Source organism: Erpetoichthys calabaricus, chromosome 8 (assembly GCF_900747795.2).
Source record: "Erpetoichthys calabaricus chromosome 8, fErpCal1.3, whole genome shotgun sequence".
Classification (NCBI taxonomy): Eukaryota; Metazoa; Chordata; class Cladistia; order Polypteriformes; family Polypteridae; genus Erpetoichthys; species Erpetoichthys calabaricus.
Window position 1 is genome coordinate 188,399,197 of NC_041401.2, and position 25,706 is coordinate 188,424,902.

General features: G+C 36.6%; 1 protein-coding gene across 2 annotated transcripts in view; it reads left to right on the forward strand.

Moving 5' to 3' along the window:
- Positions 1–982: 982 nt before the first annotated feature.
- Positions 983–25,706, forward strand: part of osbpl11 (oxysterol binding protein-like 11) — a 49,460-nt gene continuing 24,736 nt past the window's right edge. Inside the window, exons 1-6 of one of the 2 annotated variants that reach the window (XM_028807986.2) lie at positions 1,005–1,089; positions 1,375–1,488; positions 17,918–17,986; positions 19,162–19,337; positions 19,933–20,012; positions 22,810–22,986. In XM_028807986.2, coding sequence (XP_028663819.1) covers positions 1,379–1,488; positions 17,918–17,986; positions 19,162–19,337; positions 19,933–20,012; positions 22,810–22,986 — 612 coding nt within the window. In that variant the 5' untranslated portion in view covers positions 1,005–1,089; positions 1,375–1,378. Of the gene's footprint in view, positions 1,090–1,374; positions 1,489–17,917; positions 17,987–19,161; positions 19,338–19,932; positions 20,013–22,809; positions 22,987–25,706 lie in introns of both variants that reach the window. The other variant, XM_028807987.2, reaches the window with a different exon arrangement.

The window sequence follows — 25,706 nt, forward strand, 5'->3', positions numbered from 1 at the left end:
AACCAATCAATGGGAGGTGCTTGGTATCATCTACCATGTCAGTCATTGGCTAGTTGTTGTCATGACCGTTTTGCTGAAACAGTTTACCGATAGCTATTTCCCGACGACAGCAGCCATTTAAGTGAAATTAAGATGATAGCTCCAGACTGTCACAGAATGCTATATAAAACACAGCATACACTGTGCATGCCTCAAAAAGATTAATTCTTTAATGTCATCGAACCAGTATGTTTGTTCTGAGACCAAGAATTAGTCTGTTTGTTCGTTCATTGCACATCATTAATGGTCGCATCCTTTAATGTCATAACTCTGATTTCATAGTCACAGCTGTAAAATGTCTTCTATGGCAATCCTTCTATATCCAAACAGCAGATAAAACTCTTCAAATCGTGTTTCAGAAATTTCTTTGTAAGTCAAACCTCCTGCATACCATCCTTTGTTGTCATTCTGAGTTTGTCCTTCGTTTTGATTTATTGCATGTTTTTGCCCCTTTTCCTGTTTTTTTACATTCCACTTCTGGTCACTGTCAAGTACCATCTGTTTCACAGGTACGGCAAATCTCTGTGGGCTCAGTCTGGGATTACTTATTTCTGCAGATCTCAATGACGGATAAACTTTTTAATCTCTCCATTTTCTCTACATGCAGCTTTTTCACACCTACTCTTACCTTTCCCTTTGCTATCTACTGTGGATTTGTTGCCTCCTTGCCCTTCTATATATGTGACTGGTTCTTTCCTTTTCAGTTGCACACCTGATGAAGGCTATACAATCGAAACGTCACGTCTTTAACTTTCCCTACTTTCCAGAGTGGTTATACCCTTAAACATTATTTCTCCTTTTCAAATGCAGCGCTAACGCAGCATCTGCACTAACTCTTTTAAAATAAAGCATAACTACAAAGCAACACTGCAAGAAGCCATCAATGCCACTCACTGCCATGGCGCCGCCGCGCCTTTCACGAGTTGACCCAGGAAGTGTTTACTTAGCGCGTGACCGCTACCCACGTGATTCGCTCGCTTGCACTTCACCGTACAACGGCGTCGCTGCTTTTCCCAGTTCAGAGGGTGACTCGAGCCAACAGTAATTTCGGTATGTCCACGCAGGGAGGCACGGAATGAAGCCGTGGTGCCGCGGAGGATGTGTCGATGTAATTTAGGTGTGCGCTTCTGCACCCGTTGAACGCCGCGGCCTAGAAGACGACAGGCCGGGGAGTCTGTGGGGGTGTTGGAGGGGCGCGCTTGTTCAGCACCTCTGTTTGACCCACCACCTCTTTTTCGTTTTCATTGGGGGCAGTTTTTTTTTTTTTTAAAGCGTACTCGCCCCAGTTTTATACTTTTGTTGTTGTTTTTTTTCTGTTTTGCTGGATTTGAGAAGAGTAATGCAAGCGGAAACCGCAACCATGCGCGTGTCAGAAAGTGAAGGAAGACTCGAACTCTACGGGCAGAACAGGAGCGCTGGGAGAGGCGGCTCGAAAGGCTGGCAGTACAGGTTAGATGCACTTGTGTCTCGTGTGTGCCCCTCACTACGTGCGAATGGGTGTTTTCAATTGCAGACCCCAGTTATCGCAATGGATTGTATGCTGTTAACAGGTTTGATGATGGTGACAGTTATCTGTTTGTTTCTAACACTAACACGGCAACTCAAGCGTCACGTGCATTCGTGTCACTTTTGCCGGTGGCCGATGAGAAGGGAAATGTGAACTAACCCGTACCGTTCTATTGGAAAGAATAAAGTAACGTTAACAGATTAGACAGAGATCTTTAAATATCGGTGTCATTTGGCGTTCACTTCACACCATTTATGGGGATATTTCAAGGTTGGTGACCTTTTTGCACAGTTTAAACATGAAGCCTACATTGTTGTTCTGTACTTTTGTTTCGCACTCTACTGCTTTGGATATTTGTGTGTTAATTGTATTTGCATTCTGTATAAAACTGGACTGTTTCCAGTGTTTATGCTTATAGAACTCTTGAAGATAAAAAAGCACACTACCTTCATTTTTATAGATATCTTTATTTATTTATCCCGTTCTAGGCGAGGATTGAATTTTTTATGGTTCTTCGAAATACATGTATACTAGAGCATGGCAACCTTACTAATAAAAGCAGTCTTGATTTTAAACGGCTTGTGTAGTGAGGCAAGCGTGTATGTTTTTGGACTATCAAGAAAACGGAGGTTAATTTTGTATCACAGACCTTAATTTCAATTATATCTGAAATATACAATAGAATTCAACTTAATTTTTGTATAGCTCTCTTCACTCAGTGCTGGCTTAGAGCGCTGTGAACAGTTCTAAGTCAAAATACAAGAATAGTTGATACTAATCACTGAATACCGAACTGGTAAACATACAAATGCAGAATTGTTAAAATACACAGAGAACGAGGTGGAAACTGATTAAACATAAATGGAAACTTAACGATATCTGTGCATTAATCAATTGGTGAACTATGGCCAGTTGAAAATGAAAGACAGATTAAAATGTTAAGTCACAGTCCTGGAGATCTCTGCCAAGTGGCCACCCAGTCTGTGCTGGCTGGCCAATTTGAGGAGAGAATCTTTCCGTCCGATGATTCCAATGCTTCTTAGCTGAGAGACTATATATGCATTGTTCTCTTCTCTTGTTAAATGAATCTTAGAGGAGAGGTCTATTAATTTTTTTTTTTTTTACATTTAAGATGTCTCACTTAAAAGGTTTTCCAATGTTGTATCTGTCCTAGTGTCTATATAAGCACAGGGAACTCCAGTTTCTGTATTACATCTTACTTGAAAAAGGTTCCTGAGTTACTTTGAAAGCTTGCATATTGTAATCTTTTTAGTTAGCCAATTAAAGGTGTCATTTTGCTTGACTTCTCACTACAGTCATAATGGCTAACACGGTACAAAACCCTAGTACTCCAAGAGATATGAAATTGCAGGGCTACAATCTTTACAATAATACCTGCGATGGCAAGCAGACACACTCCCATCTTTAGTATTGGGGAGAAATGTTTAGTTTTCTTTTAAACTAGTGGTAAAGGTTTATATTCTTGCATAATGTTTTTAAGAAGTGAGGTAGGACCCTTTATTTTGGAATAAGCATGTTCAGCAAATTAACAAAAATGTGATTTGTTTTGTTGTAAGATGGTGTCTTTTGATTTTTTTTATGTAGGAGAAAAGCATCAGTGTTTTATAACATCAGTTTATTTCAGTACACTCACGAGTTAGTTTATTAATGCTATTTAGTTGTTAATAGCTGTTTTTTTTCCATTGCTCCCAATGCTGCTAGGGTGGTGTTATTTGTGATGCCTTACCATTTGACATAAACTCGGGGTTTTCAGTCCAAAGCCTTAACCATTACACCACACTTCCTGCACAAATGTGAAAGTTGTTTACTATTTAACTGACACCTTTATCCAAGGAAACCTACAACATTTGATATATGGTTATATTTTTTTGGTTTTTCCAGTCAGAGCACAGGCAGGTGAAGTGACTCCCACATGATCACACAGTGTCAGTAATGGGTTTTGAACCCCAACCTATAGCCACACTGCCTTTTTTTAATTCAGGGTAATTTAGAACATTTAAGATAAAATTGGTTGCTTATAGGCATGGTGAGGTGACTTGCTTATGGTCACATAGTGTCAGTAGTGGGATATGAACCCACAACTGCAGGGTACAGCTTTATCCACTAGACCACACTGGATTAACTGGGTTTTATAATGTTATTATGTATAGGGTAACAATATATAGCTTGTCAGTTAGATACTGTATTGCAATAATAGCTTTATTGTGTGTTTTCTATACAATTACTGTATTTTGATGCTCAAAGAGTTTAATAAAGTACATTGAGGGAACTTCCATTAATTTTCCAATCTTGCTTATCCAGAGACGGGTCACAGGAATAAACATCAGTTGTTATGACAGAATATTAAATAATAAGGTTAAATAGCGTGTTTTTGTTTAGGGGAAAATGTGGCTTTTTATTATTATGACAAGCAACAAACCCCTTTCCAAAACACATCAGAATGACTAAAAGAAAAGAGAATAACTTCTGATTGGGCAGTTGCAGTCACAGTGAGGCATTATGCAAGTGTATTGCTTTTGGTTTAATGGAGCCCTAGTAGCATTTCTTGATGCACTGCTCCAGAATAATTTGTTGGCTAAAAGTCTTCGGTGTTAGTGTGTCAGAGATGGGATGTACAGCTTTGTTCATAATGACACTCAGTTTTGTCTTCATTCTTTCCTCCTGTACTACCCCCAGGGGTCAAGAGTGTATCCTGTAACTGAGCCTGCCTTTTTTAATCAGCTTGTTGATTTGGTGGGCCTCTCTTGGCCCAGCACTCCACAGTGTAGAAAAGCACACTGACCTTCACATAGTTATAGAACGAGTAAAGGATATCACTATCTACATTGAAGGTGCACAGTCTCAAAAGAAAGAGTTTTCTCTTCCCTTTTTCCTATTATTACTCTGTGTTAAAAGACCAGCCTAACTTGTCAGGAAAGTGGACTCCCAAGTACTTGTCATAATGCAATATCTCCACATCCATTCCCTGCATAGTGACTGAACATAGAGGCTCTTTGCTATGGGGAAAATCAATAAATAGGTACTTGTTTTTGCTGAAGATAAGTTGCTGACAGTACTTTCTGCACCAAGAAGCTAAGTTCTCTCCATGACTCCTCTGTCTTATCCCCCTTGTCAGTACACCTTATTTGTACAAAACCATCAGAGAATTTCTTCCTGTTAATTACATTTCTTCTTCACATCCATATCAGAGACACAGTCTTTGATCCTCACAAACTGTGGTGTGCCAGCCAGACAGTCCATTTTCCAAGCCACCATAGCCTTATTCACATGCACCGCTTAACAGAAATAGGTGGGTGTTACATAAAAATAAAAGCAAAAAAAGTTTAGAAAAGACAGCCTTATTGGGATTTTAAAGTTCAAAGTTGAATTAAATGCAGCTAGTTCTACCCCGTGTACATTTATTTTCTAATCCAGTAAAAAGTCTGTTGTTACTTAATATAACCATACAAAGAAATGCTTTGAGTTTCACTTTAAGAGTTTATTGGTAATTGTTTATTTTCATAAAGAAGTAAACTTGTGTTTTCTGTAAAGCATTCTGATGTATTTTATGGCTTTTGGGATTGAAACATAGGTTGATGAAGGTAGAAGACAAAAGCTACAAGGGTGTGACATGAAAGTGACTGGTTGGATATGCAGAGTTTCTCTTAAAAGGAGACAAATGTAGTACAGTTAAGAATGGCTTGCTAACAATAAATCGTGTGTTGAGAAGAAACATTTGGTGAATCAAATGATAGAGAATTCCAGGGTGGAAAGGTGCATCTATGATGGCAGTTGAAGAGGTTAAGATCAAGAAGCTGGGTGTGGAATTTGTATGGCTGCGCTATTAAATAAACTGAAAAGAACAAGCTAAGATTATTCTCAAAGCTTTAAAATGCATGAGAAGAAAATTGGTATGGGTGTCAAGCAAAAATGGGTAAACCTAGAAACCAATGGTTGAATGGATTTATTTTTCTGATCTGACACAATTATGCATAACATTTAAAATTATAGCACAAGCAGAAAGAAGACTGCAGTATCGGCAGATGCTAGGAAGACCACAGAAAGGACCAGATATCAACAACAGAGTAGTGCAAAGTGGAAACAAAAAAAAATCGATTGAAACTAAAGAAGCTGGAACACAGTAAAGCTTGCTAATGGCCATTTCATAGAGTTAATGCAGGATGAATGGTTCTAGAAAGCAAGAGGAAAGAAGGATGCCTTCAGGTTTGATTTAAATGCTGTTATCGGTGAGTCTTCCCAAACAGGCTTAATGAAGAGAATCTGAGAGGGTTACTTAAGAAATCTTCACTCTGCTGAGTCAATTTTATTTTTTCTATTTTTAACATGCCTTGTAATTTTTAACTGTAACTTGCGCAGAACTGTTGGCTTTCAGTCAATGCAAGGGTAGTGGTCTTTTATGTAGTTTTCTTTTAAGATTTTTATAGAAATTGGGACTTGTATTTGATTAGTTAATGTCTTCCTTGTTATTCCTCTCCTATAAAGTGTGATTCTAGAAAATAAAAGAAGCTCCCAGAGAACCTAAAACCTGCTCCTTATTATTTTGCTTGTTTTTATTTAGCAGTGTGACAATATTACTGATTTTTTTTCCCTACATTCTAATGGATAGTCATATCTAGCGTAAATTTATTAATTTTAGTAATGCAAGTTTGGAAGGGCATTTGGGTTGGTAAATAAGAATAATAAATATTTCATGACAGTGTAGTGGGGTTGTTTATTAAAATATCAGTAGAGTATCGCCCTGTAAAAATGTGAAGTATGCCGCTTACTCAAAGTAAATGTATGGCATTCCCTGTGATTAAGAATGAGACAAGTTACTTGTAGAAAACGGATGAATTATAAAATATTTCCTTTTAGTGAAAAGAATGACTAAAGGAGTAGCTTGAGATAAGTGAGGAATACCTTGGGAGAAACAAATAAGATTGGAATAATGTACAAGGTCTCTTCCTTGGTAGAAGAATAAATTGATTTAAAGTAGTGGAAGTGATATAATATGTAAGTGGAGGTAATTTTCTTAAAAGCATCAAATTTTTAATGCAGAAGTATCCCAGAGTCCAGTCTAACAGTGTTTTGGTTATCAGATTAAGAATTATTTTTATGAAATGTTTTGTGCTTTAAATGTGCATATTTTAAACTTTTCAAGTGCATCATAGTTTTCTGTATGTGACTTTGGAAGTACTTTTTTCCATGTTTCACATTTGAAAGAAAAAATATCGGCATTCTTTCCAGCAAAATTAGAAGGACTTCATACTGCCAACATTTTTATTTTGAATTAAAAAATGGTGGTAGCATCTGCAATATTGGACTGCTAGGAATAACTCCGAAGATGGTTCTAATATTTTTGGATGTGTAATTAGCCATTATACAATGCTAGTAGCTTTACAAAGGCAGCATGAAGGACACATATACATGACTTAATAATGATCACTCAAAATACTTAATGCATATAAATAAATGCATATATATATATATATATATATATATATATATATATATATATATATATATATATATATATATATAATACACATATACAGTATATACACATATAAATATCTTCTTTTTTTTTTTTTTTTTTAAACTGTATTGCATACTCTGCGGGGCCATTGCTGATTGACTTTTGATAGCTTATTTACTTAAGTCCATACTATGGCTGTATCCACAAACCTACTTTTTCATTTAAAAAGGCAGATATTAGTCTATGTTTGTGTATGCTTTTACCTTTCGTGTAGACTTTTCAAAACATTCTTTCTGAACATGGGCTCAGTGTTGTACTGTGGATGGGTGAAAACAGAGTTTTCTAAACTCTCTTTGGCAAGTGCTTTTTATGTGGCCCTTCCATGTTTGGGTCTTGCTAATTACATTTTCTCCAGCCACTTTGCTTACCTTTCTCTCAATAACAATTCCATCTCGTTGTCAACAGAAACAAAGCAACATATTTTTGTTAATTGCTATTGCTATTCTTCATGTGTAAACACAAGTTACAAATCATGCATGCCCAGTATAGGTGAACTGCTACATCATATGTGTTTCCGATCATTTCAGTGTTAGCGGAGGTACTTTCGTAAATGTTTTTATTTTAAAATGCAGTTGTAGTGTAGATGTAGTCTATGTCACAAGTAACAAATGGTTGTGTATTATATATTTAATAATAAATAGGTTTCCTTTTCCAGGTTTATTTTAAAGTATTAAGTGTTGACTTTACTATGTATGCTTTATTGTAATTATTTTTGAAATCTGTACCTTTAACACGTAGGAACATTTTTTTAGAACACATTTTTGCTGCAGGACATAGTTAAAATAATTAGTATAGCTGTTTCAACATTTTTTTTAAATTCAATATTTCCTGATGTATGTTTTGTAGACATATGTTATTACCATAATTTACTGTTTTATATGGCTTAATTATAAAAGCTGATAAGACTATAGTTAGGAAGATTTTAAGTTGTTTAAGTTAATAAGTAATGCATTCAACTGCCATGGCCTCTATGCATGCTCATCATGCAAGACTCCACTGCTAAAGAAAAAGCATGTTGAAGCTCGTTTAAAGTTTGCTGCAAAACATTTGGACAAGCCAGTGAAATACTGGGAGAATAGAGTCTGGTCAGATAAGACCAAAATTGAACTCTTTGGATGTAATTGCACATGTTTTTTCTTCAGTTTTCTTTGAAACAACTTTACTTGCTAATTCCAGGTCTTTCTGAAGCTCTCTGTGAATGGTCCTTGGCTCTTGGACAACTCTTCTGATTATTCTTTTGACTCCTCTGTCAGAAATCTTGCGAGGAGCACCTGGTTGTGGCCGGTTTATGGTGAAATGATGTTCTGAATGTTCCAGTGAGCACCGTTGGGGCCATAAACTGGAAGTGGAAAGAAGTTTAGAAATACGTCTGTAACCAGTGCCATCAGTTTGTTTTGCAACAATAAGGTTGCAAAGGTCTTGAGAGAGCTCTTTGCTTTTACCCATTGTGAAATGCTTCTTGTGTGACACCTTGGTAATGAGAACCCTTTTTATTAGGACTAAACCAGCTGATATTCATTTGCACTGATAGGGGGGCTATCAGGATTACTTTCTAAATACTGACAGATTTCAGCTGCTTTCTTGGCTTTCCATGCCCTTTTGCACCTTCTTTTCTTCATGTGTTCAATACTCTTTTCCTGTGTCATTCCACTTTATTACAAATAACTTTATTTATGGACTTATTTGTTTTGATTTCTTTGTACAGCATATGTGGATTACTTGGGTTGTTACTGACATCTGGTGAAAATTTCATGTTAGTAGCCCCATTAGAAATATATTTACTGAGAAAAATGTTGATGCGTTCAATACTTATTTTTCCCACTGTAGATAAATTGGCAGCTTCATTTAAGTCCATTTGTTTACTTTAAAAAACATTTAAGCAGTTTATTTGTTTGAGCTATTTGTTAAAATTTTATCAGTTTGGATATGGATGTTTGTCTGTCTTTTTTTAAACCAAGTAGTCCAGTTTTCTCCCACATTCCAAAAATGTGTTGGGTTGTTTGGCACCACTGTATTGGTCTACCACTGTTATGACAGATACCTTGTATGATAGGTACCTTGTAAAAGTCTACCACGCACCTTGAGCCAGTTTTTTCCCCCAAGATAAACTCTAGCCCCTCTCTTCTTTTGTAATAAGCCTGGGTAGAAAAATAGGTTGGTTGTGTGTGTGTGTGTGTCCGACCTCAAGAAAGCAGAAGTGAATTAATTTCTGCAAAGCTGGTTTCATCACCTTTATGCCATATTCTCCTGCGTTGCGGTTTTTTGTTTTTTTTTTATAAATACAAATGGGGATCTGTGTCCAACCATAGTTTTCAGTTGCACTATGTCTTCTAGAATAAGGCGTAAAGTTTTCTCTGAAATGACACATGACCCAAGAACCAACCCCTAAGAATTTGCGTGTCTTTTTTTTGTTTTTGCTAGTTTAATATGGTTGAATCAAATACCAAAAAGGCAGTGGACGAAAGGAGAAACTCTTTGTTAACAGTAACAGGATAGAAACCAATGTTAGTCTGTGTGATCTCATGGTGTGCGCATCATATTTTTCTCAAGGTTCTCAAGTGTTCTTCCCCTATTCCAAAAATGTATACTGTATATTAATTTCATTGATGGCCTTATGGAAGCGCATTGGTGTGCTCTTTAAATGGAGTTGACCCCCCTCTAGGTTAGAGTAAGTTGGCTAGAAAGTTGAAAGATGCTGAAAAGCTGTTAAATGTTAAATATTGGAATATTATATCAGATTTCCTGCATATAATGTGATGATTTTCATTGCCAATACAGCTTCATGCTTTTGGACTGTCTCTTTAGATGAGCTCATTTGCATTTGAGCCTGTGCTCTGCTTCTGGTTCTTGCCAGATAGTGACATGAGTGCCTGGCAAATAACATACATTTTATTAAATACTGAACAAAAGTCCTTTTTTTGTTTTGTTTTATTTTGTTTTGGTCACCCCATGTGGTTGAAACTATTACATATTATACAGCAATCAGCCACAAAATTAAAAACCACTCACAGGTGAAGTGAATGACAATGATTTTCTCATTACAATACAATGACACCTGTCAAAGATTTGGATATATTAGTCAGCAAGTGAATAGTCCATTCCTGAAGATGATGTATTGGAAGCAGGAAAAATGGGAAAGCAGAAGGATCTGATTGACTTTGGTAAAGGTCAAAAATTTGATGACCTAGATGACAGGGTCAAAGCATCTCTAAAGCAGCAGGTCTTGTTGGGTGCTCCCTGTATACTAAAGTTAATACCTACCAAAAGTGGGCCAAGGAAGGGCAACAGGGTCATGGGTGCCCAAGGCTCACTGATGTACATGGGGAGTGAAGGCTAGCCCATCTGGTTCAATCCAGCAGAAGATCTGCTGTAGCACAAATTGCTGAAAAATGTAATGCTGGTCATGGGAGAGGTATCAAATTACACAGTGCATCACTGACTGGTCAGGGTGCCCATGCTGACCCCTGTCCACCTCTGAATGAGTCTGCAATGGGCATGACAGTGTCAGAACTGGACCATGGAGCAATGGAAGAAGGTGACCTAATCAGGTTTTCTTTTAAATCATGTAGAATGCCAGGTTTGTGTATACCATTTACTTGGAGAAGAGATGGCAGAAGGATGCATTATGGGAAGAAGGCAACCTGACAGATGCAATGTGATGCTCTGGGCAATATTCAAATGGGAAACCTTGGGTCATTAAGCATTCATATGGGTGTTACTATGACCTGTCACCTAACTAATGAATGTTGAAGCCCTTAATGGCAATGGTATTACAGCGCATTACAAATTATTCAGGAATGATTTGAGGAACATGAGAAAGAGTTCAAGATTTTGACTTGGCGTCCAAATTCTCCAGATCTCAATATGATTGAGCATCTGTGGGATGTGCTAGAAAAACAAGTCCAATCCGTGGCAGTCCCACCTTGCAACTAACAGGACTTTAAGGATCTGCTGCTAATATCTTGGTGTACAGATACCACAGGACCTCTTCAGAGGTCTTGAGGGGTCCATGCCTTGATGGTTCAGAGCTGTTTTGGCAGCACAATGGGGACCTATGCGATATTCAGGCAGTGCTATGCTAAAACGTCCACTTTTTGTATAGTCTGAGCAAAGACCCTGTTTTGGTGGCTTTCCTTTTCCAGTTTAAATAGCCTGTCAATCTCTCAAATTAACTGCATAGTTTGAACATAGTTGTAAATCATGAGTGTTTTAACAAAACATTAAAAAAAAAAAAAAAAAAATTGGAAAAAAAACCAGTGAGATGCAATTCACATGATGTGCCCTGCAAATTGGTCCATGGTGAGTGAAATACCCTGTGGTAATCATATGATGCTATTAATGCTTCAGTGCTGGCTGAAAACTGAAATCTTGTTGTAGTACCACAGAATATACAGTAAATTAACAGTGGGGAATGCCTTCATTAAGGATACACATCTTAAGGTTGGTTAGTCACATCCTATACAGAAAATACACAGTCTGCAGACAAAAGCACGTCTAACAGGCATCACAGAGAACATTAAAATAGCTACTTCATCATGCAGATTGAGGTTATTGTATGAACCCCTTTACCACTGTGTCATTCAGCCTGAGACTAGCATTTTGCAGCTCTAAATAGTTAGGAACATGGAAGGCAAATGAATGCCACTTAGGGAATAAAGCAGGCTCAAATAAAAGGAAACCCCTGTCATGTATGTGAGCCTGGTGATCTCCTTCCTAGCACCGTCAAGGTAAGCAGTACCACTCCTGGATGTGTGACACTTATTATTCTGACAGGCTCTCCTTGTCCGCCTGCAGCTCTGAGAACCCTCCCAGTGCCCTGAGCTGGTCCTGCATGTTCCGGTTGGGGCTCTATAAAACGATCCTAGAAGATGGTGTGTCACTTTGACAGAGCTTGGTGTCCGACTTGGACAGAGCTCCTAAGAAGTTCCTGCATTTCCCTACCCTGGAAAATACTAGTTTTATTGGACTGCCTTGCTATCTTGTGGCATCATGCACTGTTTTACTTCAGTTATTAAATGGGGTCACCCAGCTATTGCCCTAAGAATCAAGGTGACTCTATTGTTCTTTCCCAGTCACACTCTTAACACATTTTCTGAATTAATGCTGCAGCATATTTTAAAACAGTTGAATCCAGCATTGCTTGTTAAACAGTATTCAATAGCAACACTACATGAAGAGCCAAGCAGGACCGATTACCTCACTTTCTTGTTGTAACATGATCTGGAGGAGAAACTCCTCCAGAATAACAAATACACACTTTTAACAACATGTGGCTACCCTCATGTTCCTCTGTGCAGTGAACACTGTTTTTATAATAGTTTCAGCAGTCCAAGTCACATTCTTCTGCATCACTGAGGCAAAGGCCAGCACCACCTACTAGTTCATTCTGTCTTTTGCTGCTGGTTGGTTATTTTAAAGATTCCTCAATGCTACATTGGTCAATTCTGTTAGAGGGTAGTTTATGTTGTGTTATAACATACGCCACATGAGTGTAGTTGCAAAAGCGCTTTTTTTTTCTGTTACAAAATCAAAGTTCCTGAATTGTGAATTATAAAGAAATGTGGAACAGTTGATTCTTTTAATAATCTGGACTCCTTAAAATCTTGCATTTTTGTTGTGTAAAGTCATCAGTTTCTGAACACTTAATTTTTATTATTATTATGCGATTTTATTCAGCTTGCATTCTCTGTCTGGGTCAAATTTTGCAGTCAAATTTTTTACCCACTTTTACCAAACCGATTTCCTTCAAACTTTGCATGCATGGTGATCTTTGGTGACAATGCAATATTTCATCAGTTTTGACCCAGGTGCTTTTAGCCAACACACACATATTTGAAAAATTTGCAGTGTTGGTCAACTTGTTAGCATGTTGGACAATTGATCAAACGGTCGAAGGTTCAAGACCAATGTAAACACATTTAAAAAAAATAAAAAATAAAAATCATTTTGATTAAATTATATTGGAAGTTTTGTCAAATTACTTTAAGCAACATTGGTCAAGTGGTTAGCGTGTTGGACGTTCAATCGAAGGTTCGAGACCAGTATACGCAATATTTTTTTAATTTTACCAATTTTTTTTCAACATTTATATACAAATTTGGAAAAATACTCTTTTCTGTGATTTGATGTTGGGCTTTTCTAAGAAAGATTGAATGTTCGATTCTCCAATAGACAAATGCACATTTCTGGTACTTCTTGTGTAAGGTTTCACTGTGGTTAGGATTTTCTGAAATATTGCATGTTGCATTTCACCTTAAGGTCATAAGTTTGAGTCCACTCTGTCGCTAATGTTATTTCTATCGAATCGCGTTTCCACCCAAGTCAAGGTTTTTGTAATGTGCTGAGGACTGTGTGGCATTAAGGTGACTAAAATATATAAATTGACACGATTTTATTCAAAAATGCAGTAAAAAGTAAAAAAAATTTTCTTCTACTAAAATTTTATTACTCATATGTGACTAAAAATGAAATCCTGGGGTGCCAATAAAAAATTACTTTAATTCAATTAAAATACATAGATTCCTTAAATGATTAAAAAAAATTACTTACAATTTGAAAAATTCTCCAATTATAACCATTATTCTACATACTTTAATAAACTTTAATAAATGTCATTTTCTTTCCATAATTAAGCTGGTTAGAAATTTCACATTTTTAAATGTGTAGAGTGCAGGCAAGCTTAAAAGTTATTTTTTTTTGTTCTTTATTTCACCTTATACAATTTCTTGTACTAGGAATTTGTTAGTTTTTGCATACCCCTTGGGGTTCAGAGCGCAGGGTCAGCCATTGTACAGCGCCGCTGGAGCAATTGAAGGTTAACGGCCTTACTCAAGGGCCCAGCAGAGTAGGATCTCTTTTGGCAGTGACGGGGATTCAAACCGGCAACCTTCGGGATACCAGCGCAGATCCTTAGCCTCAGAGCCACCACTCCATTGTTGTAGAAGTTGTAGAATGTTTTGATCTCAGATTTCATCACATATTTTTATTTCTTTATTTTTTTTTGTTTGATATCATTGCAAAACATACTTAACAATTTTGTTTAATTACTGTTTTCCAAAGTACTGAGGTTCCTTGAAAACCAGTTCCTATCCTAATACCACATTAGAAAAGTGTTACAGCATCATGTACCTCTAAAGCACATAGTGAAAAGAACTTATAAATGTACAGTAATCCCTCGCTATATCGCGCTTCGCCTTTCGCGGCTTCACTCCATCGCGGATTTTATATGTAAGCATATTTAAATATATATCCCGGATTTTTCGCTGCTTCGCGGGTTTCTGCGGACAATGGGTCTTTTAATTTCTGGTACATACTTCCTCAGTTGGCTTGCCCAGTTGATTTCATACAAGGGACGCTATTGCAGATGGCTGAGAAGCTACCCAGCTTAGTTTTCTCTTTCTCTTGCGCTGACTTTCTCTGATCCTGACGCAGGGGGGCTGTTCGCAAACCTAGACGATACGGACGCTCGTCTAAAAATGCTGAAAGATTATCTTCACATTGCTATCTTTTGTGCAGCTGCTTCCTGAAATGACATGCTGCACAGTGCTTCGCATACTTAAAAGCTCGAAGGGCACGTATTGATTTGTGCTTGAAAAACAAACTCTCTCTCTCTCTCTCTCTCTCTCTCCCTCCCTCCCTCCCTGCTCCTGACGGAGGGGGTGTGAGCTGCCGCCTTCAACAGCTTTGTGCCGCGGTGCTTCGCATACTTAAGCCAAACAGCCCTATTGATTTGTTTGCTTTCTCTGTCTTTATGACAGTCACTGCTCCTGACGGGCATTCCTTTGAAGAGGAAGATATGTTTGCATTCTTTTAATTGTGAGACGGAACTGTCATCTCTGTCTTGTCATGGAGCACAGTTTAAACTTTTGAAAAAGAGACAAATGTTTGTTTGCAGTGTTTGAATAACGTTCCTGTCTCTCTACAACCTCCTGTGTTTCTGCGCAAATCTGTGACCCAAGCATGACAATATAAAAATAACCATATAAACATATGGTTTCTACTTTGCGGATTTTCTTATTTCGCGGGTGGCTCTGGAACGCAACCCCCGCGATGGAGGAGGGATTACTGTATTTCAAATGATTTCAAAACGCATTATTAGGCAAACCTATGGTGGGTAAAATTTCAAAGGTGATAATATCACTTGTGCTCGGGTATGGTGGAAGCAAAAGAGATACTTTTACACAGTTTCCATTTTAACATCAAATGGTACTGATAAGGGGTCTCATGCTGCGATCCAATCTCTGTGTGCTTTGTCCCTAAATTTACTTGTAAAAATACCTCTCTTGTGAATTTTTTTCCATACCTAAATGGAACGATAAAATGCATTGCTGTTTATCAGGGAGATGAGGGTTCTATCTAGCATATAAAGAGAGCTATGCTGTTTCCAGTAATATCTAAGAAAAGTCCTCGGGGCATATTCTTGTCCAAATGGTTGTCCCTAGTCAGATGTTTTTTTTCTGCTGACTGTTTTGTACTTAAGTGCACCTTTTTGTTTCAAAGAGTGTCTGAATGAAGGCAAGCTCAGGTGTGGCCCATTCTTCAGTTACCTGATAAATTAGTGAATTGCATTTTTACTTTGGATTTTTTTTAAATCTCTGTCACTCTGATTCTATGTCCCATACTTAATGTGGTCTAGTATATGATTGACAATAAAATACACTTGCCCTTATTCATTCTTGCACTTATGTTTACATGTTTTGAATGAAGGCAAGCTCAGGTGTGGCCCATTCTTCAGTTATCTGATAAATTAGTGAATTGCATTTTTACTTTGGATTTTTTTTAAATCTCTGTCACTCTGATTCTATGTCCCATACTTAATGTGGTCTAGTATATGATTGACAATAAAATACACTTGCCCTTATTCATTCTTGCACTTATGTTTACATGTTTTGCACTTTTTGTCAATTTTTTTTTTTTGCAAAGCCAGGTGCCAGTGCCTTTTGTAATGTACATCTCTCTAGCCACATTCACATCATAATTCATGCTAGCTGAGTAAGAACATACTTGTTTTATCCAACCAGCTCTTTACCAGCAATGCTGCCATTTTTCATGCTTTGTGAATGGGAGTTTTAATATTGGTTTCTTGGCTGAAATTATCAGGCTTTAAACATGCTGTTTCAAGGAAATATTAAATTACTGACAGCCTTTACTGTAATATCTTCAAACAACATATATAAAAAAATATATATTAAATGGATGACTACACAATACAGCATTTTATTTATTAATCAATAGAAGTGTTTTTTGCATTTAGAATTGCACTCTTAGATGAAGAGAACCCTGTACAATACACTTGTATGGTTCATACCTGTACAATGCACTTGTGTACTTTGTAATATTTTAATTTACTTCAAGAAAAAAAAGTGTCTCAAGCAAACATGAAACCCCTTATTATAGTAAGTTAGAGCTCTAAAATAGCTACATCATTAGATGTGATAAAGGACTGTATTTTTAAAATCTCCAGTACCAAAAGGCACTACTGTAATCCCTCGCTACTTCGCGGTTCACTTTTCGCGGATTCACGACTTCGCGGGTTTTTAAATACAAGTGATTGCCCGCCTATCGCGGAAGTTATGTTCCAGACCCATCAGCAACAGGAGAAAATCCGCGATATAGAAATAAACATTTTTATAGTTTAAGCCTTAAAATACCCATCCCACATGCTTTAAACACATGTAAACTTATAAAACACACTTTAACACATATGATATGTGGATGTCGGGCTAAGGATATGAGTAACATCTCACTATTATAAAACATTTTAACTTCACGTAAGACAAGACAGTGAGACAGGAAAATTGGTGATGTACAGGCTTTTAAATTATTGACACGCAGAGCGACAAGCAGCACAAAGCCAGCACAAAGTCCACTTCTCCTTAGAGTTCATTCAGCTCCCCACCCCCTTGACAATGCGAACTGCGCCTCCGGGGAGGGGGGTTTGAGCGAACGTGCGTTCAGCCCTCACACACGCACACACACACTCCTCCTTCTTCCAAACACTCAGAGCGACAAGCAGGCATTTTGGCAGAAGCAGCACAAAGTCCATTTCTGCTCAGCGTGAGTTCAGCTGCCCCCCTTCACAAAGCGAGTGCAGACACATTGACGTCTGATCGCTGCGTGCGGTGTTGGTCTGCGGTGTTTAAGAATGTAGAAAGTGTTTAAGAGCATAGGAAGTGTTTATAAGAGTGTGGGAAAGGTTAACAAGAGTGAGAAAGGTTTATAAGAGTGTGGGAAGGGTTTATAAAGCCTTAAAATATGTATAAATAATAAAATAAATATAGGTCGCTACTTTGCGGATTTTCACCTATCGCGGGCGCCTCTGGAACGTAACCCCCGCGATAGGTGAGGGATTACTGTATTTGTCAACTGGCTGCTCTTTCAAATTATTTTGTAATATTATACTTTCTTCATGACTTCAAAAAACAAAGAGTAACAAATTGGCTTTTTTCTAAATTGATGCTGATCAATTTTTAATCAAGATAAAACTTGCCCCATTCATTCTGTCTTATCATCTGTATGGTACTTTCATTTCTGATTGGAGTGAAATAGTGATTAGTTCTATAACTCAATTGATCAAACTGTTTTTATACATTTGTTACTTTTTAGTGTTTTTAAAAATGATTTATTGTTACTAGTGACCAAACTTCTCATTACAGTTTATAATATATCTTATTTTCCTGCAGTCTTCAAGGATTTTTCATTTCAAATTTAAAATATTTTTTTTAGCAGCACAGAATTTGGTTTAGTTTTTTATGTAATGCTGTAGATCTTAAAATAGAAAAAGGTGTGATTATAAAATGAGAAAAGCTGAAAACAAAAATCTTTTTGTCTTGTAGTGATCACATGGAGAATGTCTATGGCTATCTTATGAAATACACAAATCTTGTCACAGGATGGCAGTATCGGTAAGTAAAATTAAAGGTTGAATTAGTTTAGTAAGGTGTTAAAGGGTGTGGTATAGATGTTGCCCAGCTGCAGAAAGAACAAACTGCAATTGTGCAGTACCTAGATGACCAAGTACAGTAGTTTAAAAGATCCAGGCCATGGTGTCTGCATATGCTGGGTATGTGATGTTTTAACTTAGGTTAGACATTATACCTTCCCAAAATTAAAAATGAAGAGGCAGATTCAAATGTGTTGCACCCCAGATACTGATCATAATTATGAACACAACCAAGTTGAGTACCATTCAAGCCAGCTGTGCTGTGGAAAAAGAACATATACTGCTTCACTAACCTTAAACCAGTGGTATACCTGAAGAAACAGCCACAGCTGTTAACTAATGGAGTCATTAATGATGTCCTAAATGTTTCCTCTGCCCTTAAAGAAGATGCTTCATTATAAAATATAAATGATTCAGAAGCTGATGTTTTTGTAAACCACGTGTAGGCACAGTCTGTATTTAATGCACATATTTGGAACCTATTTTTATTTCCTCTATTAGAATTTACAGTTGCAAAGTATTGGTGGCAAAAATGAGATAGTTTTGCCTAACTACTGTCATTGATGCCTCATGTGATAGTTTTGCCTAACTACTGTCATTGATGCCTCATGTGACAACACTCAGAAGAACTGAGTTAGGAGTTTTAGTAGATCCTCTAGATACTCATTTCTTCAGTTGTATGATTAACAGTGCAAACACAAAATTAATATAAAAAACACAATGTCCTCTCTCAGGAAAAATGCTTTCCCGTTCATTTATCCTTCACTCCATATAACAGCTACAGAAACACTATCTAGATACAAGAGTGGCACTGAAAACATGATGTCTGAAATGAATGTCAAAACAGCTGTTCAGTGATATGGCCCCAGGTAAATTCTTTGTACCTTTTAATTAACCCACCATCTCCATGTAAACTTCTGAATGCATGAAAATATGCTTTGAATTTAAAGCCTAAGAAATGCGTACACTCTGGTGTTCTGGTAATTGAGGGGTGGAATGGAGCAGTGTGGCTGTCTTTTGAGGTTTTATTTTTTTAACCACTGTTCAGTACAGTCAAATACTGTGCTTTGTGTACTAAAGTCCTATAAACCCAGAGTATATCCTGTATTGCTTATTAGGTGTTTTAATCTTTTCCAGGTTTTTTGTCCTAAATAATGATGCAGGAGTGCTAGAATATTTTGTAAATGAGCAGTCCAGAGGCCAAAAGCCTAGAGGGACATTGCATCTTGCAGGTGCTGTTATATCACCCAGCGATGAAGATTCTCACACTTTTACAGTTAATGCAATCAGTGGAGAACAGTACAAGCTTCGAGGTACTTGAAAAAGATATTTTTATTTAAATATTAGTGAAGGATTAATTTTTCAATTCCTCTGTTTTTACTGCTACAATATTTTTCAGTTAACTATCCTATGGTCTTTACTATAGTCCTAGAGAATATGCAGCAGTAATGAAAAACATTAGAAGTTAAACTGTTGGTATCCAAGTACATATTGAGTGTAGTTTTTTGTATTTTTAAACACAGCTAACTGTAGGTTGCATGCATGCTGTGTTCAGCTATTTACCTTATGTTCAAGAAGCACTTTGCCACTTTTTGTTTGTGGGATGCACCATGCTGAAATCAGAGATGTCAGACTTGGATCCTTGAGGCTCCAAGTAATTGAAGGTTTTTATTCTAGTAATTTTCTTTTTTAGTAACTAATTACTGCTGCTATGTGTAACATACTTATTTTGTCTTAATTTTAATTCAGTTGCTTTAAGATTCTTTACCCATAATTGTGTATTTATTACCACTGGTGCTTGTTTTGCTTTTCCCTCTGTAAATTTAATATGTTGGTACATTAATATTAAATATTTGTATTTTATTTTATTTAATGTGATCATCATCAGCTTTATTGTTTGGTCCTTAGCAACAGATGCAAAAGAGCGACAGCACTGGGTTAGCAGATTACAGATCTGTACACAACATCACACAGAAGCCATGGGCAAAGTAAGTAAATGCACTGGGTTTAAGTTAATAGATTTATCAATCAATGATGCTTATTTGTGGTTATCCAATTTAAATAGAAAAAATTTAAACGGAAGCAGTTCTTTACTAGATAAAAAAATCTCCATGCATATAATGTATATAATGCAAAGTTGACTCACTCAGTCACTCACTCACCAACAACTGACTCTTTTTCATTTAGTTAAAAAAATTCAACTTTGGTATGGTGGTATATGTAGGTGAACCATTTATACTAAGAAAGGTTTTAGCCCCTGATCTTTTGTGTCCAGCCCCTGATCTTTTTAATGATTATGTACATGATTAATAGTGGTAAACCCATGATCTTTTAGTTCCTCATATACAATATAATATACTGTAGTCACTGGTCAATATTATACCATTATATGAATGTGTGCTAAAATCTAAAAAGAAATTAACACCCCTCCCTAAATGCTGCAGAATTTATATCCGCAATCTCGGGGTTTGTAGTCCTAGATCCAAAGCCTTAACCACTACACCTTGCTGCCTGCCAATATTACCCCATTGGTAAAAAGCCTACAAGTATTGTGTTCTGAAAAGAATTCAGCTACATTGTACTACTGATGTACACTATAACTGAGGTCCATCGTCTTAAAAAATTTCCTATTCGAAGCCAGGTAACAAAATTATTATTATATATAAAGCGTCCCTTACTGTACGTGGATATCTGTGTGTGTGTGTGTCTATATAATATATATATGAAAAGTTTGGGAACCCCTCTTAATTCTTTGGATTTTTATTTATCATTGGCTGAGCTTTCGAAGTAGCAACTTCCTTGTAATATATGACATGCCTTATGGAAACGGTAGTATTTCAGCAGTGACATTAAGTTTATTGGATTAACAGAAAATATACAATATGCATCATAACAAAATTAGATAGGTGCATAAATTTGATATTACATCAATACTTAGTTGAGCCTCCTTTTGCAAATATAACAGCCTCTAGACGCCTCCTATACCCTTTGATGAGTGTCTGGATTCTGGATGGAGGTATTTTGACCATTCTTCCATACAAAATCTCTCCAGTTAAGTTCAATTTGATGGCTGCCGAGCATGGACAGCCTGCTTCAAATCATCCCATAGTGTGACAGCCATTCCAGAACATTGTACTTCTCCATCTGCATGAATGCCTTTGTAGATTTCCAACTGTGTTTTGGGTCATTGTTTTGTTGGAATATCCAACCCCTGCGTAACTTCAACTTTGTGACTTATTCTTGAACATTGTCCTGACGAATTTGTTGATATTGGGTTGAATTCATCCGACCCTCGACTTTAACAAGGGCCCCAGTCCTTGAACTAGCCACACAGCCCCACAGCATGATGGAAACTCCACCAGTAGGTAGCAGGTGTTTTTCTTGGAATGCGGTGTTCTTCTTCCGCCATGCAAAGCGCTTTTTGTGATGACCAAATAACTCAAATTTTGTCTCATCAGTCCAAAGCACTTTGTTCCAAAATGAATCTGGTTTATCTAAATGAGCATTGGCATTCAACAAGCGACTCTGTTTGTGGTGTGAGTGCAGAAAAGGTTTCTTTCTCGTCACCCTGTCCTACAGATGTTCTTTGTGCAAATTGCGCTGAATTGTGGAACGATGTACAGATACACCACCTGCAGCAAGATGTTCTTGCAGGTCTTTGGAGGTGATCTGTGGGTTGTCTGTAACCATTCTCACAATCCTGCGCATATGCCGCTCCTGTATTTTTCTTGGCCTGCCAGACTTGCTGGGTTTAACAGCAACTGTGCCTGTGGCCTTCCATTTCCTGATTCCATTCCTTACAGTTGAAGCTGACCGTTGAAACCTCTGAGATGGCTTTTTGTAGCCTTCTCCTAAAACATGAGACTGAACAATCTTTGTTTTCAGATCTTTTGAGAGTTGCTTTGAGGATCCAATGCTGTCACTCTTCAGAGGAGAGTCAAAGGGAAGGAAGCACAACTTGCAATTTACAACCTTAAATAACTTTTCTCATGATTTGGCACCCCTGTCTATGAAGTTCAAGGCTTAACAAGCTAATCCAACCAATTTGGTGTTGTAAGTAATCAGCATTGAGCAGTTACATGCATTCAAATCAGCAGAATTACAAGGGGACCCACATTTGTGCACAGCCAGTTTTTCACATTTGATTTAATTTCATACAACTAAATACTGCTTCACTAAAAATCTTTGTTTGGAAAACACCCCAGTACTAAAAAATGAAAGACATACCACTGTTATCTTTTTTTTGTTGAAAGTAGAGTCAATTATTGTACAGGCTGAGAGGGTTTCCCAGATTTTTTCATGACTGTATATATATATATATATATATATATATATATATATATATATATATATATATATATATATATATATATATATGTATATATATATATATATATGTATATATATATATGTATATGTATGTATATGTATAGTTCATTCCAATATCGCCTAGACATCACTCACTTGCTAACAGTTATAACTGCAGGTATTAATTGCGCTTGAGTTGCTGCACCTTTACCTAATTTTAATGTGTAACATTTCAAATTTTTATGTAACTAAAAGGAATACTATTAACAAAGCTTTATGGAAAATTGAGGTTGGTTCCAAATGCATTAACTAGTGATTTTTATATACTGTATTTAAATTCACAAAACATCTTGACATGTAATTATAGTGAAGAGGGGGGATTACTTGACAACGTATTACTGTATTTTTTCATGTAAATGTCTTAATGCAAAAAAACAAGGTTAAGGTTAACTTGATAGTTTTCTTTGTTCCCATTAGAATAATCCACCTCTAAAATCTCGCAGTTTCTCGATCGCCTCACAAGGCTGCAGCAGCTCACCAATACTACAGAGAAGATCCAGTCAGAATATGGCTTCTTTCTTCAGTGTGTCACAACATAAAACTTTGACAGTCAAAAGATCTCAACAGCCTGACCACTTAGTGGATGTCCAGGAGGTAGGATTTTTTGTTTTCTGCCTAGTTTATGCAAAATATGCGTCTGTAGTCTTTTCTTAGTTTCCTTTCATCCTTTTTCATCAATATGTAAAAAGACCCTTTAAATTCCTTAATTCTAATTTTTTCTTTATTTTATTTTTTTTTGAAAGCCTGATGTAAGATTTGATTGTGTTTTAACACAGAATCTGTTACAGTTCTTATAATGAAGACTGATTTGTTGTGTATTTTAAAGTCTGTTTTTTCACTCTGCAGTTATTTCTCATTTTAAAAGCAGATCTTTTCTTAGAGTATGTGTTTTTAGTACTTTTTTTAATATGTGTCTGTGGTCTATCATTCCATTTCCATAACCCGCTTATCCCACTCAGGGTTGTGGTGCAACTGGAGTCTTTTCCAGCAGTCATTCACTTGGGTAGTTGGATGGTGGCCAGTACATCACAGGGTGATCACACACATGCGCACATTCACCCGGGACAATTTAGTAATGCCAATTACATTTGCTCGTCTCTTTGTTACACCACGTCAGATTACATGACTGAAAATCGCTACCCATATTGCATTTACTGACTTGAGTGCCAATATTCCAGGACAGTCATGCTCGCCCCATTTTGTGACAACTCATACATAGCGTGCTGCCCAGCGGAGCCAATGATGCACATAGTTAAAAGCTGCAGTGAGTTCAGTAGCAATCTGTGCCCTTTATTTTTTTCATTGTATTATAGTATGTAAAATATAAGAAATCAGACAGACAAGCTTCTTTTCTGTTACTGAGAGCCACAGAACCCGTGCTCCCCAATGGAGCCAGCACTGTGTAAAAAGTTAATAGATGTGGTGCATTCTGTTTTAGTACATAAAACGCCAGTCATCAGAAAGACAAGATTCTCTTCTGTTTTTATAGTTCAAAACGCATGTGTTCCTTATCCCTCATTGATGCATTCTGTGCATTCTACTTCAGGCTTGAATGCTCATTGGTTCTCAACTCTCGTATGGAAAGAGCTTGCCACTGTGACCAAAGAGAAAATCAAACCAGTCTGATTTTATCCTAGCCAGTCAGAGACTAGTTGGTTTGAATCTTTGGGTATGTCACATTAGATGACTGGTTTCACATGTGCTTGCCCATGATGACCTCTGACTGGATAAGGTTACATAAATAAAGGCTACGAATGAAAATTACTGAAAAAGACCTCTAATTTGACATAGTTTTAACCTGAATGTCCTTGGACTATGGGGGAAACCAGAGCACCCAGAGAAAACTTGTGTGGAGGTGGAGAGTGGTACAATGATTATTCTTATTGTTCTACTATAACATCTGTGCCTCAGTTGTTAAACACACTGTATCAACATGTGCAAGCAAGATTTATAGGTCATAATAAAAAAACAAGAAGCAAGTTATTTTTTATGCTTGGTAGTTTACCACTGCTATGAAATTTTAGGGCTGCAACAGTATTCACACTTTCTGTACTTGTAGTAAGGTTAAAATATTTATTTGTCTGCTATATTTGCTACTTTTACTTGAAAACTTTATACTTGTAATTTGTGATCTGTAGCTTTTTCATTGCTTGTTTCTTAAGTAAAGGGAACTACTTCTAAAACGAAAAAAACAACATTTTTAGAATAACGCATAAAATGTAGTTTTTTTCTGATAATTGTTTATTGCAGCTCTTTGTTTTGTAGGTATGCAGATCAGCTTAAACATATAGGGTAATAATGATAGACTAAAGAAATAAAATGCATATCTAAGCTCATAAAGGATGAACGTTATTTTTTTAAATGTGAGTATTGATCATAGATGAGCAATTTTGTGCTAAAATCTTGTAGTAAGCAAATAGACTCCCAAGGTTTTGTTCTGTAGGATAATATAAAGTGCACTTAATAGTGTTTCCTGAGTCAACCTTTATTGTTTCATACGTTCAATGTAATAAAAAGGACTGCATCATTCACAGAAGCGAGCTCTCACCATGGTTCACATATTGGTAAATTTTTTCATAGACATGCTTGTGATAAATCTTTGTTCTAGCACTTGTCAAACTTTATCTCAAAATGGGATGTTTGTCCTTTGAGTGAACAAGTATTATGAATACATTTTTGCTGGGAAACTGCAAATTCAGTTTCTACATTTTATTGGTGTGCAGTTGTCGGTTCTCCTTTTTAATGTCTTTACCTTGATAAAAACAGTAGTTTAACTAACCTTGACACTGCTGATAATACATGACATCACATAGTGCAGTTCAAGTTTATTATCATGTGTAGAGAGAATAACACATAAAACAGTTTTTGCATGCAGTGCAATTTGCAGTGATTTTTTTTTTTCTTGCATGTCTTAACAATACACAACACTGCCACACACTTTACAATACTCTGCACTATGATCAGTGGATAGTTAATATGGCAGCCATCAAATCATTGTTCAAATATGGTTCATTGATATTTTTCTTTTAATAAAGGCAAAAAAATAGCCCCTGTAATTTAACTGTTGTTACTTGGCTTATATCAATATACTATGTAATATTAAATACATAAAAGATGCTGTTTTTTTTTTTCTATCAGTGCAATTTAAATAAACATCATCAATATCTGATCATTTTTTTGGATGCTTGATTAATAACATTAACCAAAAAATTTCAAGCAAAGCCCCACAGCATGTGTGTGTATGTATGTGTTACTAATAACTCTAATCAAAGGAAGTGATACTTTTCAAGGTTCTTTTATTTCAGTGACCAGCA